Consider the following 13467-nt stretch of genomic DNA (forward strand, 5'->3'; position numbering starts at 1 on the left):
ATGCATACACAGTAAGTAAATGTCACCACAATCAAGATGCAGAAATATTCCTTAACTACAAAGATCTCCCTCCTCCTACTCTGTTTTCACCTCCACTCCCCTAATCCCCTCCATCCCTAATGCCTGGTGACCACTAACACGGTCTCCATCTCTATAATTTGTGTCGAGAATGTTGTACAAATAGAACCGTACAGTACATGACCCCCGAGATTCTCTTTTGTCACTCAGCATAATGCCCTTGAGAGCCATCCAAGTTGTTGTGTATATCAACAGTTGCTTTTTATTGCTGATTAGCCTCCTGTGATAGAGATATACCACAGTTTGTTTAACCATTCATCTGTTTTTGATATTTCGGTTGTTTCCAGCTTTTGGCTATTACATACAAATAAAGCTTCTATGAACAACCATGTACAGGTTTTTGTATGGACATAAGTTTTCATTGCTCTGAGATAAATGCCCAGGAGTACAACTCCGAATCACATGGTGACTATACGTTTAGTTTTCAAGAAAATGACAAAACATCTTTTAGACAGGCTGTATCATTTTACATTCCCACCAGCAATGAATGAGATCGTTTCTCCACATCCTCATCAGTATTTGGCATTGTTACCATTTTATAAACTTTTTATTTTTAGCCATTTGAATAACTGTGTAGTAGTATCTTGTGGTTTTAATATGCATTTCCCTAACAGCCGTAAGTCAATGTTGATCACCTTTTCACGTGCTTCTTTGCTATTTGTATATAGTCTCTGGCGAAATGTCTCTTTATGTCTTTTGCCCATGTTCCAATTAGATTATTTTTTAATACTGAGTTTTGAGAAGTCTTCACATATTTTAAGTATAAGTCACTTGTTGGATTTGTAATTTGCAAATATTTTCTCCCACTTTGTAAAGTGTATTTTAACCCTCTTAACAGGGTCTTCCACAGGGCTAAAGTTTTAAATTTGGATGTGGTCCAATATATGAAACTTTCTCTTTTCTTTTTTTTTAAAGAAAGAGCTTTATTTATTTATTTATTTTGAGGAAGATTAGCCCTGAGCTAACATCTGCCATCAATCCTTGTCTTTTTGCTGCGGAAGACTGGCCCTGAGCTAACATCTGCACCCATCTTCCTCTGCTTTATATGTGGGACACCTGTCATAGCATGGCTTATCAAGCGGTGCCATGTCTGCACCTGGGATCTGAACTGGTGAACCCCGGGCCGCTGAAGTGGAATGTGCGAACTTAACCATTGGGCCACCAGGCCGGCCCCTCAAATTTTCAATTTTCCTGTTTTTGGTGTCATATCTAAGAAGTCTTTTCCTAGTCTTAAGTCACCAAGATTTTCTCCTATATATCATTAGAAAAGTTTTATAGCTTTATGTAAGTCCAAGATCCATTTTGAGTTAATCTTCGTATAAGGTATGAGGTTTAGGTCATAGTTCCCTTTTTGCCCTTTAGATAGCCAACTGCTCCAGCACCCCGTGTTAAAAGACTATCCTCCTCCACCGAACTGCTCTTGCACCTTTTTGAAAAATCAGTTGGCCATATTTGTGTGGAGTATTTCTGTGTGCTCTAGTCTATTAATCTATGTTTCTGTCCCTCCGCCAGTATGATAGTTTTGATATTCCAGCTATATGTCTTGAAATCAACTAGTGATTTCTCTCACTTGATTCTTCTTTTCAGAACTCTTTTAGCTTTTCTAGTTCCTTTATCTTTCCTTTTCCAAATTTTAAAATAATCTTGTCTATATTTACAAAAATCTTGCTGAACTTTTGATAGGAATTGCATTAAACCTCTAACTCATTTGTAGGCAACTGACATTTTCACTATGTTGAGTCTTCAAATTCATGAACTTGGTACGTCTCTCCATTTTTTAGGTCTTCTCTAATTTTTTTCATCATCATCCTAGAATTTTCAGTCTACAGATCTTGTATATATTTTGCCAGATTTTTGTATTTTTTTTTATATTTTTAATAAGATTTTATTTTTTCTCCCCAAAGCCCCCCACTACATAGTTGTGTATTCTTCGTTGTGGGTTCTTCTAGTTGTGGCATGTGGGACGCCGCCTCAGCGTGGTCTGATGAGCAGTGCCATGTCCGCGCCCAGGATTCGAACCGACGAAACACTGGGCCGCCTGCAGTGGAGCGCACGAACTTAACCACTCGGCCACGGGGCCAGCCCCAAGATTTTTGTATTTTTATAATTATGTTCCTAGATTTATATATTTTTGTATTTACATATACTTTTATGTATTGCATTTTCTCTGGAGCAATCTAATTTTGGTATCAGGGTATACTGGCTTTTTAAGATTTTTAAAATTTTTTTTAAGATTTTAAAGATTTTTTTTTTCCTTTTTCTTCCCAAAGCCCCCCGATACATAGTTGTATATTCCTAGCTACGGGTCCCTCCAGTTGTGGCATGTGGGACACTGCCCCTACATGGCCCTATGAGCAGTGCCACGTCCTTGCCCAGGACTCGAACTGGCAAAACGCTGGGCCGCTGCAGCCAAGCCTGCGAACCTAACCTCTCAGCCACGGGGCCAGTCCCTATACTGGCTTTTTAAAATGAGTTCAGAAGTCTCCCTTCCCATCTATTTTTTGGAAGTGTGTAAAACTGGTGTTCTTTAAATGTTTGGTAGAATTCTCCAGCGGAACCACCTGGGCCTGGATATTTCTTTTACATGAACTTTCAAATTACAAATGCAGTACTTTTAGTGGCTATAGGACTATTCTGTATATCTATTTCATCTTGGTTGAGCTTGGTAGTTTGTTTTTTTTGAAGAAGTGATCCATTTCTTCTAAACTGTCAAATTCGTGAGCATAAAGTTGTTGATAATATTCCCTTATGTTTTTAATGGCCTTAGGATCTGGAGTGCTATTTCCTGTTATATTCCTGATATTGATGACTTGTGTCTTCTCTCTTTTTATCTCTGCCAGTCTTGCTAGCCAGAATTTGTAGTAGTTTATCAATTTTACTGATATTTTCAAAGAACTAGCTTTCTGCTTCATTGATTTCATTGTTTCCTTCTTTTTCAATTTCATTGATTTCTGCTCTTTGTCATTTCTTTCTTTCTGCTTGCTTTGGGTTTATTTTCTAGGCTTTTAAATTAAAAAATCAATTTCTTTAATGTTTATAGGACTATTACAATTATCTATTTCACCTTGGTTGAGTTGTGTAGTTTTGTGTTGTGCAGACCTCTTTTTTTTTCTTTTTCTGAGGAAGACTGGCCCTGAGCTAACATCCAAGTCCATCTTCCTCTACTTTACCTGTGGGACGTCTGCCACAGCATGGCTTGCCAAGCGGTGTCATGTCCACACCCAGGATCCAAACCAGTGAACCCTGGGCCACCAAAGTGGAATGTGTGCACTTAACTTCTGCGCCATGGGCCGGCCCCTCCTCTTTTCTAATGTACACATTTAGTGCTATAAACATTCTTCTCAAGTTTGATCTGTTTTATTTTCATTGATTTCCATGTATTTTTAAATTTCTGTTGAGATCTCCTTGAAGCACAGATTATTTAGAAGCATGTTGTTTAATTTCCAAGTGTTTGGAAATTTTCTTGTTGTCTATTATTGATTGCTAGTTGGATTCATTTATGGTCAGAAAATATACTTTGTATGATTTCAATCCTTTTAAATTTGGTTAGGTTTACTTGATCACTCAAGATATAATCTAACTTTGTGAATCTTCCATAGACACTTGAAAAAAATGTGTATTCTGCTATTGCTGGTGGAATCTTCTTTAAATGTCAATTAGATACTGTTGGTTGATTGGTATTGTTTAGTTCCAAACTAATCCAACTACATCTTTTTCAGACAAAAATTCAAAGGAAGATTAAACAGTGTGGTAAAGTGGTTAAGCTAAAACTATAACCAGAGTCCTGAATTCCAGTCTAGAACACTATTTTGACATACTATATTTATGTAAAGCCAGCCCTGATGGTCTAGTGGTTAAGATTTGGTGCTCTTGCTGCCATGGCCCGGGTTCGTTACCCAGTCAGGGAACTACAACCACCCTCTGTCAATTGTCATATAGTGCCAGCTGCATGTTGCTGTGATGCTGAAGTTATGCCACTGGTATTTTGAATACCAACAGGGTCATTTATGGTGGACAGGTTTTGGTGCAGTTTCCAGACTAAGATGAACTAGGAAGAAGGACCTGTCCACCTACTTCTGAAAAAAGTGGCAAAGAAAACCCTATGAATAGTAGAGGAGCATTGTCTGATATAGCACCAGAAGATGAGATGATGGCACAAAAAGACCGTGTGGGGTTCGCTCTGCTGTACAGAGTCACCAGGAGTCCGAAGTGACTCAATGGCAGTGACAACAAAATATTTATGTAAAGGATAGGGAACACAGTAAATACTTAACCATCTCTTAATCAAATGTACTGCAAAAATATGGGATTATAAGATCAGGGGATAAGGGCTTATATACTATATATTATAAATAGTTAGCATCCTAATATAGTTTTGATTATTCCAAAATTAGCCTAGGCCAAACATGATCTACAAAGAAATTCTGTTACAATGACATGCTTAACATACTTAGCCAAAAAATTTAGTACAAACTTAAATAAAAACAATATAAAGATTATGGGTCCACAGCCCCACTCCATTTATGCAAATAATGTTCTAGTCCAACCTCTACATGATGTTTGTAACACTTCAAGAGCTCAACACCTCCACTTTTAGGAACCTCTTTCAAAGCAACCAATTCTACTCTGTGTAATAGTTATTCCCTTTAAGTGTGTTAACGGTAAAATGTAAAAGCTCCTAAAATTATTTCCAGAAACAGATTTTCAGGCAAGATACTCATTGAGACAAATCTGTCTCCCTTCAGCTGATTCTCCCATCTAACAGATCTAAGCCACCGCTGTCTTAAAATAAATACTTACGCAGCACCAACAATGCCTTCACTGGGCTTAGTGATGTTTTCCAGCCACTTGGTGTTACGTCCTACGTGGAAATGGTTACCTTGACTACACATACTCTGTAGAAGAGGCAGCAGCTCAGAGTTTGGTATATTTGAGTTATCACTTGCTTTCTTTGATAGGAAAGAAGATAGTGCATTTTTAAGATCATTCTCAAGAAGAGAATGGTTTTGTGGCACAATTTTACGCTCTTCAAGGTTTGCAATATTTCCTCCACCAAGTGGCTGCGTACTTTTATCAGGGTAAGCTTTTAAGTTTTCAGGCACATTTCCAGATGTCAATCCAGTTCTAAAAGGAAAAGGTGTGGACGATGACTTGCTGAAGGCTCCTGAAGTAGACGATGATTGTAGGTCAATCATATGCTTGTGTCCAGTATTTCCCAAAACCGACTGAAGCTGCTCTCCAATGGGAATACAATTCTAAGCAAGGTAAAGAAGTAAATGTTACTAGTAATATTAATAGTAATGAGAGCTAATTTTGGGGATAATTACTATGTCAGGCAATGTACATTCTTTCATTTGATCAAAATATACATAAGAAGTAAGCCAAAATTAAGTTGAGGAGACCAAGGCTAAAGGTAACTTGGCCAAGGTAACAAAACTAGTAAGTGACAGAATGAGAACATAAACTTGGGCCACCTAACTCTAAGAGTCAGGGCCTTTCCCCATTTCACCGTAGTTTTTTCTAAAGAAAATACTAAAATAAACATTAGCATGCTTAGTAAAACTGCACTGGCACTAATGTTTTTATTACAAAGCCCTCCCTAATTTATAGTAATAAAATACAGGACTCTCAATTGAGTCATAATTTATAATTTTCCTATAATTAAATATCATTCATCAACTTTCAACATATGATAAACTACTCATTTTTGCTTAGGCATGTCTTTTGCAATGAACCTTTCACGGAAACTACACAGATAGTTACACTATTTAAAGTTAGATGTACTACGGGTACATTTGTGACATTTTCAATGACTAAAATGAGCTACCTTTTGGCTATGTTTGCTTTAAGAATTTCCAGGATAGTAAGAGTTCTCTTTTGTGACCTGCAGTCAACTGCTTATGCAGTACTATTTCCTGAGAAGATTCTGGCTTGTCTTGAAGAGAAGGTTATGATATCTCCTTGCTATGATCTTCAATTTTTCCACAAGAGAAAAGCAAAACAAACTCTAGCCTAATGAAGTGTCAGGGCATAAGACTCTATCCTAAATTCAAAACACAGATGTCTACTAAAGATTGGTATCAGCAGACACCTGCCCATACTTATTCCTGCTCAACAGGTGCTGAGAGACAGACTGAAAAGTATTATTCAAGATTAGCTGAACAAACTCAGTTCATACATTTATCTACATATTCTAAAAAGTATATTTCTGGACTAAGCTAAACCAACATTACTTATTCAGTAAATATTTACCAGGAATCTACTCTGTGCTAGATACTGTTTCAGGCGCTGGAAAAAAAAATACAGCAGTGAACAAAACAAATTAAAATCCCTGACCTCATGGAGCCTACATGCTAAGGAAACAAGGAGAGGGGAAAGGGAAAGGGAAAAAAAGAAAAGAAAATGTTTCCTGTGGATGGAGATCATGATAAATACTTTAGGGAAAAAAAAAAATAGAAAAGGGGAATAATGAGGGCCAGAGAAGTATGTGTGTGTGAGGTTTTTGGGAGGGGGAGCTTGTGATGTCAAGTCCCAAGAGAAATTCTTTCACAGAATTGCACTTTGGAAGAAGTCTCTTTATAGAGAAATGTTAACCTACCGTCAACTCATCTGGTTCTCTTGAATCCAAGTTTTGAATAAACCTTAAATTAATCCTGGAACAATGGATTATATATAATTACATATAAATTTTAGAATTAGACAATTCTCCTTTAGCTGAATGAAAGGAACTTTACTCACTCACAATGGAAAAACTCATTTATTTCTTTGTCATACCTCAAAAAAAGTATGGTAGAAAACTGGCAAATCTGCATTAACAAATGATATTTACATTAGAGCCAATGTCAAAATTAGGGATGACTATTCATCTGACAGAAAATTTAAATAGAAAAATCCAAATGTGAAGGTATTTGTTAGCAAATTATCCTTTTCTGACATATCTTAATATTCTGAATTATTATAAGAAATTCAGACTTTTAGTCATTTTTTCTCAGATGAGAGCTCTTCAGATGATTTTTCTTTGTATTAAATATCAAGACATTCACAGGTAAGTCTACATGTAAATGAACAAATCTCAGGTGCCTGGTGACTATTTCTCTACTTGTTTTTATGTGAGTTTATTCAGTTCTTATTTTTTACTAGTCTTATCATAGATTGTTTGGCAAGTCACATCAAATCCTTTAGAAAGTAGACAACTAAATACATATTAAATAATTTAAAGGGCTTACCCTTTGCCAAAATAATTCCACTTCTAGGAATTTACCCTAAATAGATATTTGAACAAGTATACAAAAACAGATGTTCAAATTTCTTCTATGTACTGCTACTCATCCTACCAAAAACATCTGAAGTTTACAAGATAGCAGCATAGGAGGATCCTGAAGTCGCCCCCTCCCATGGACACAACAAAACCACAACTACCTGTGGAACAATATATTCTGAGAAAGATCTGAAAACTGGATAGAAAGAATCTCCACAACAAGGGACAACACAGACAGGGGTGAAAGAGGCAGAGAAACAGCCCCGTTGAGGGAAAAAAACCACACCCCAGCCACGGCATTTCACGGTCAGAAGCGATCTCAAAGGTATGCTGCTTTTCCCAGAGGAGCGTGGGTTTTGAGCTCCACATGAGGCACCCCAGATCTTAGATCCAGCACAAGGGAGATGAGATCCCATAATATCTGGTTTTGCAGGCTTTGAAAACCAATGGGGAATACGCCCAGGAAAACTACAGAACTTCAGGGAAAGGAAAACTTGCTCTTAAAGGGCCCATGCACGGACTCACTCGACCCAGAAACAAGCACAAAAATGCCAGATAGAAAAGTGCCTAGTCCCCTGCTAAAAGAGACTCACTTACCAAGCTCAGAATACACCCCAAAGAGGCAGGAGGCAGCTGGGCCCAGCCCCCAGGGACTGAGACACTGGAGGCAACCATTATTTTTTTATTTTTATTTTTTTTGAGGAAGATTAGCCCTGAGCTAACTACTGTCAGTCCTCCTCTTTTTGCTGAGGAAGCCTGGCCCTGAGCTAACATCCATGCCCATCTTCCCCTACTTTATATGTGGGACACCTACCACAGCATGGCATGCCAAGCGGTGCCATGTCCGCACCCAGGATCCGAACCAGCAAACCCCAGGCTGCCGAGAAGCAGAACGTGCGAACTTAACTGCTGTGCCACCGGGCCGGCCCAACAGGCAGCCATTATTGCAACCTAGTCAGTTGTGCTGTCACAGAGTCTGGCAGGCTGGTTGGCACCATTAGAATCTTTCCTCTAGCCTTATAACATAGGGGTCTGCCCTGCCCACTAGTGTCTGAGGCAATTGAGAAAAACCAGGCAGCAGGAAGCCTGCCCCAGGGAGTGGCACCGCCCACTAGTAAGCCCACGGTGGCTATGTGGACCCACGGTGGCCTTGGGGGTCCATGGTGGACTTGGGCTCTCAGCTGCCGCAAACAGGCCCCCAGGGGATCTGCCCCACTTTCCAAGGCCTGAAATGGTTGTGCACTGCTGCACTCGGGGCCTGGCCTGACCATAAGCTAGTTCTTTGCAGAGGCAGGCCCCACCTAAAAGCTAGCTCACAGCAACTGCCTGCTGTGCAGCAAGCCTCACTTAAGTCTATCCCACTCTCCACCCCCGAAATACAGACAAGTGAGCACAGCAGGGAGCCGCATCAGGGGCCTGCAGCATTTGTGTGCCCCAGAGCCTAGTAACCAGCCACACTGGGGGCCTAATTGGCTTACCAACAAAACTGCAGTAGTTGTATGCTACTGAACTTGCAGTATGCCATGCTGGGGGCTTGCCCCACCAAATAAAGAGCCCATAGCAGCTGCACACAACCGAAACTTACAACCAGGCAGCCTGGGGGCCAGCCTAGCCTACTACCCATGTGCCTGCAGCTCAACAGCAACCCTGCCACAACAGAAGGGCACAGGCAGCCCACATAGGGGATAGCCCTGGAGCATGTGACAGGTGACAAGAGGAGACCAAACTGCTGGGCCTCATAAGGCATCTCTTACATAAGCCTATGTTCATTGCAGCGTTATTCACAATAGCCAAGATGCGAAAGCAACCCACGTGCTCACTGACTGATGACTGGATAAGAAAGATGTGGTATATATATACAATGGAATACTACTCAGCCAGAAAAAAGACAAATTCATCCCATTTGCAACAACATGAACCTTGAGGGTATTATCTTAAGGGAAATAAGCCAGACAGAGAAAGACAACCATCATATGATTTCACTCATATGTGGAAGATAAACAAACTCACGGACAAAGAGAACAGATCAGTGGTTACCAGGGGAAAGGGGGCTGGAGGGTGGGCACAAACAGTGAAGGGGAGCACTTATATGGTGATGGTCAAATAATAATGTACAACTGAAATTTCACAATGTTGTTAACTATTATGATCTCAATAAAAAATAACAATAATAGCTGAAAACTTCCCTAAGCTGGGAAAGGAAACAGACATCCATGTACAGGAAGCCTAGAGAGTACCAAACAAGATGAACCCAAAGAGGCCCACACCAACACACATTATAATTAAAATGTCAAAAAAATTAAAGATAAAAAGAGAATCCTAAAACCTGCAAGAGAAAAGCAACAAGTTACATACAAAGAACACCCCGTAAGGCTACCAGGGACTTTTCAGGAGAAACCCTATCGGCTAGAAGGCATGGCACAATACACTCAAAGTGCTGAAAGGACAAAAGCTAAAAACAAGAAAACTCTACCCAGCAAGGTTATCATTCAGAATGGAAGGAGAGATAAAGAGTTTTCCAAACAAGCAAAAACCGAAGGAGTTCATCACCACTATTCTAGCCTTACAAATGTTAAAGGGACTTACTTAAGTAGAAACGAAAAGACCACAAATAGGAATAAGAAAATTACTTAAGAAAAATATCACCGGTAAAGGCAACATACAGTAAGGTAGTGGATCAAAACCTATAAAACTAGTATGAAGGTCAAAAGATAAAAGTACTAAAATCATCTATATCTATGACAAGAGGTTAAGGGATACACAAAAATAAAACAGGTAAAATATGATATCAAAAACACAAAACAGGGGCGGGGGGAGTAAAAGTGTAGGGCTTTTAGTAAGATGTCAAACTTAAGAGGCCATCAAGTTAATACAGATTGCTATTTACATTGGTTATTATACACCAGCCTCACAATAGCCACAAACAGAAAACCTACAAAAAATAGACAAAAAAATAAGTCAAATCAATAGTAAAAGTTCAAAGAAAAAATTTAAGTCACCACGTGTCCTTATAAAAAGCCATCATCTCAACATTTTTAATGGTATCTGGAAAGAAATCCATTTCTACTTACCTGCTGCTGCAATCTAACCATATTCATCAGTTGCTGAGCTCCAGGTGATAACTTAGACCCCATGGACTCCATGATGGTTTGGACCCTGTCAAGGTCTATCCTTGATCCTAGAGCCTGAGGGCTTGTTGAAGAATTTGCTGAAACTGGCTTCAAGTGTACGACAAGTTTACTGATGAACACACACTGCTTTTCACCAAAGGAGAGCAACTATTATAAAACAAACAAAATTCCAGAAAATAATGAATGAAAACAATCATCACTTAAAGTTTCTTGTTATTACCTAAGAGTGAAGCATTCAAGAATCAAAGGTTAACTTTAAGTACAATTTTTAAGTTTTCTCTAGAATAGTCATAGGAGAAAATTCCAATTTATCATAAAGCTCAGAAAAAGTATTCAAATTAAAAAGTACTTTTCAAACTAAAAGATTACATGTAAAATAACAAATAGAGGTGGGGGTGATATAAAATAACATTTTATTTACTTAGTTTAAGGAACTTAAACTACACCAATCTGAGACTTTAACATCCTACAACTTGCTATAATATTACTTAACACAAAATAAGGCTGTCTAGAGCCCACCCAAAGTGTTTACTGAAATACTAACTATAAGTCAGTCTTTTAGAATTTAGAACTGCAAGGGAATGTGAAGATGATTAATACAGCTCAATAGTTTGCACACTGAAAAGATGAGGTCAGAGGTGATTTTCTAACGTGTCAAAGGACACCCATTAGTAAGGTCGAGCTTTGAATCTAATTCTTCTGGCTTCTATCCCAGTAGTTTCCCTACAGCTTAATGTTGCCTAATTTCATCTGTGTTTCTGAAACAAGACATTTCATGCGTGATATGGGCAAGAGTAGCAAAGTAGAACAGGAACAGGATTTAAAATCATACAGATTTGGGTCCAATGATGACTCTGATATTTATAGCCAATGCAACCGTGGGCAAAGGCCAAAATTTAAGTCAGGAATAAAGTAAGGGAGGGTAACAACAATGATTTCCATGGTTGTCTGATAATTATATATTAAAATTGCCAGTATTGACCACTAAGTAAGTGCTCAAAACTATGCATCAGTAACTATTATTTTAACTTTCATATACTACTGCCCCAGAAGAAGCCTTCATACAAACCCCAGGATTTCCCTAAATGAAACAACTCTTTGCACTCCCATGTACTTCCATAGAACAGTTACAAAAAACACCTACCTTCATAGACACACACAAACTCATATATCACACAAAGACACAGGTGAATACAGATCCATGATCTAAAAACTCCGAGTGGCACCAAAGACAGCACAGTCAACAGCAATTAAGTAAACACCTCATTAAATTTATACACCCACATTCCAACTGCCATATTATCCATTTTCCACTTCTTAATCCCCAAGCCTTTGTCACTATCAGATGTACATCGCACATAGTTTGCACATTGAATCTTATTATCAGTCTTGCCAACTATAATATGAGCAATGTGAGGGCTTTGTTCCAATTTATTTTATTACTGCCAGTTTCTAAATGTCTAGTGCAGTACTTGGCATCAATCAGTACTCAAATATTTCTTGAATGACTGAATCACTTTATTTAAATGACTTTAGAAGCTATTAGTATATACTACCTAAACAACATCTTGGAATAACCAGTTCTGTGATCTTCTGTAAGCAATAATAAGCATAAAATTTTAGAGATAAAATAATCCAAGGATTTTCTTCAGCCCCCTAATATTACCCACAAGGTACGTCCAAACAGGTGAAAAAATCTGCCCAAGGCTATTCTGTGAGACAGCAACAGAGCTCACTTGATGGTCAGGGTTTATGATTTCCCCCTCAATATCCTTTCCCTAGATCAGATGACATTATCAAAGATTGCTTGAACAGTATTTTGCATGCTGAAGACACCAGTCCAAATCTCTTTGACTTCATGGTGCCCTTGTCTGAAACTTCTCTGTGTTCTATCTTTCTCAATATTTTGGAACCAAAACAGCTTGTGGTTTTCTTGGCACCGTTATAAAGATAAAAAATGCTTTTAACTCAGTTTTGCAAGGCTTAAGAGGCTTAAGAGTACAATACTACTGTATTAATAATAGTACATGACATGATATTGTGATAGCTATTAAGTGGTCAAATTTTAAAAGAAGAATGTTGATAACTTTTTAGAAAGGAATTTCTTTTTACATGTTTACTAAGTATTTCCAAACTAAAACCAGGCACCAAGTGGGACTAACTGCACTACCAAACTAACACAAAATAAGTATATATAGTACAAAAACTACAGTTTTCACGTTAGTTATAATTTAGTGACGACTTACCTTTATTTTACAAGCATGTGTGGAGGACTCCAATTTCAGATATTTTTTGTATAAAATAATCTTTTCAGGTTCACTAGAAATAAAAGAAGTTAATTTTTTTACTTTGATACATTACCACTTTGTACTTATATTGAAAAATAAAAGTTTCCAGGACAATACTTAAATCCTGAGACTCAGTTTTCTCAGTGAGGCATAAACAGTTATGGCTTCCTACTCAATTGCACTGGGTATAAAGACTACATCTACCACTTACTAGCTATCTAAGATAATTTAATTAGATAATAAATGTATAAACATGTAGCACAGAGCCTATTTTGAAGCTCAAAAAAACAATCTATTACTTCCAACATGCAAGGTATATAAACAGTTCATATGCTGAGTTATATGAAAGAAAGATTAGGACAGAATCTTTGTCAGAAGTCACAAAAAGTCAAAAGTATAGTAACAGGTTAAATATGCGGATACGGCAGCTTGGCTCGTGGACTATCTGTAATGGGCTTCCTACAAGAAAAACCGTTCAGAGTTCTAGACTGATGGACAAATTAAATTTTGGAAAACAGACCCCCGTGTGAGTTAAAGGAGACAGACAAGAAACACTTAAGACTTCACTCTAATCAAATTCTTCCCCTAACTAGTCATGATCTTCTACCAACTTATCCGCCATCTATTGGCTCTCAATTGCCACATTTACAAAAACAACTGCACTGATCTAGACGGTCTTTAAGATCCCTAGAGACCTAAATTTCTACGCCTG

General features: G+C 38.2%; 1 protein-coding gene across 1 annotated transcript; it reads right to left on the reverse strand.

Moving 5' to 3' along the window:
* Positions 1–4246: 4246 nt before the first annotated feature.
* Positions 4247–12782, reverse strand: LOC124231978 (ATPase PAAT-like; the record flags this gene model as incomplete). The annotated part of the gene is made up of 3 exons (XM_046648972.1): positions 4247–5333; positions 10408–10614; positions 12714–12782. Coding segments are annotated over 3 exons (735 nt in total), but the record flags the coding sequence as incomplete, so codon positions are not given.
* Between the last annotated feature and the right edge of the window lie 685 nt (positions 12783–13467).

The sequence above is a fragment of the Equus quagga genome, unplaced genomic scaffold (assembly GCF_021613505.1).
Source record: "Equus quagga isolate Etosha38 unplaced genomic scaffold, UCLA_HA_Equagga_1.0 HiC_scaffold_1431_RagTag, whole genome shotgun sequence".
NCBI classification, from domain to species: Eukaryota; Metazoa; Chordata; class Mammalia; order Perissodactyla; family Equidae; genus Equus; species Equus quagga.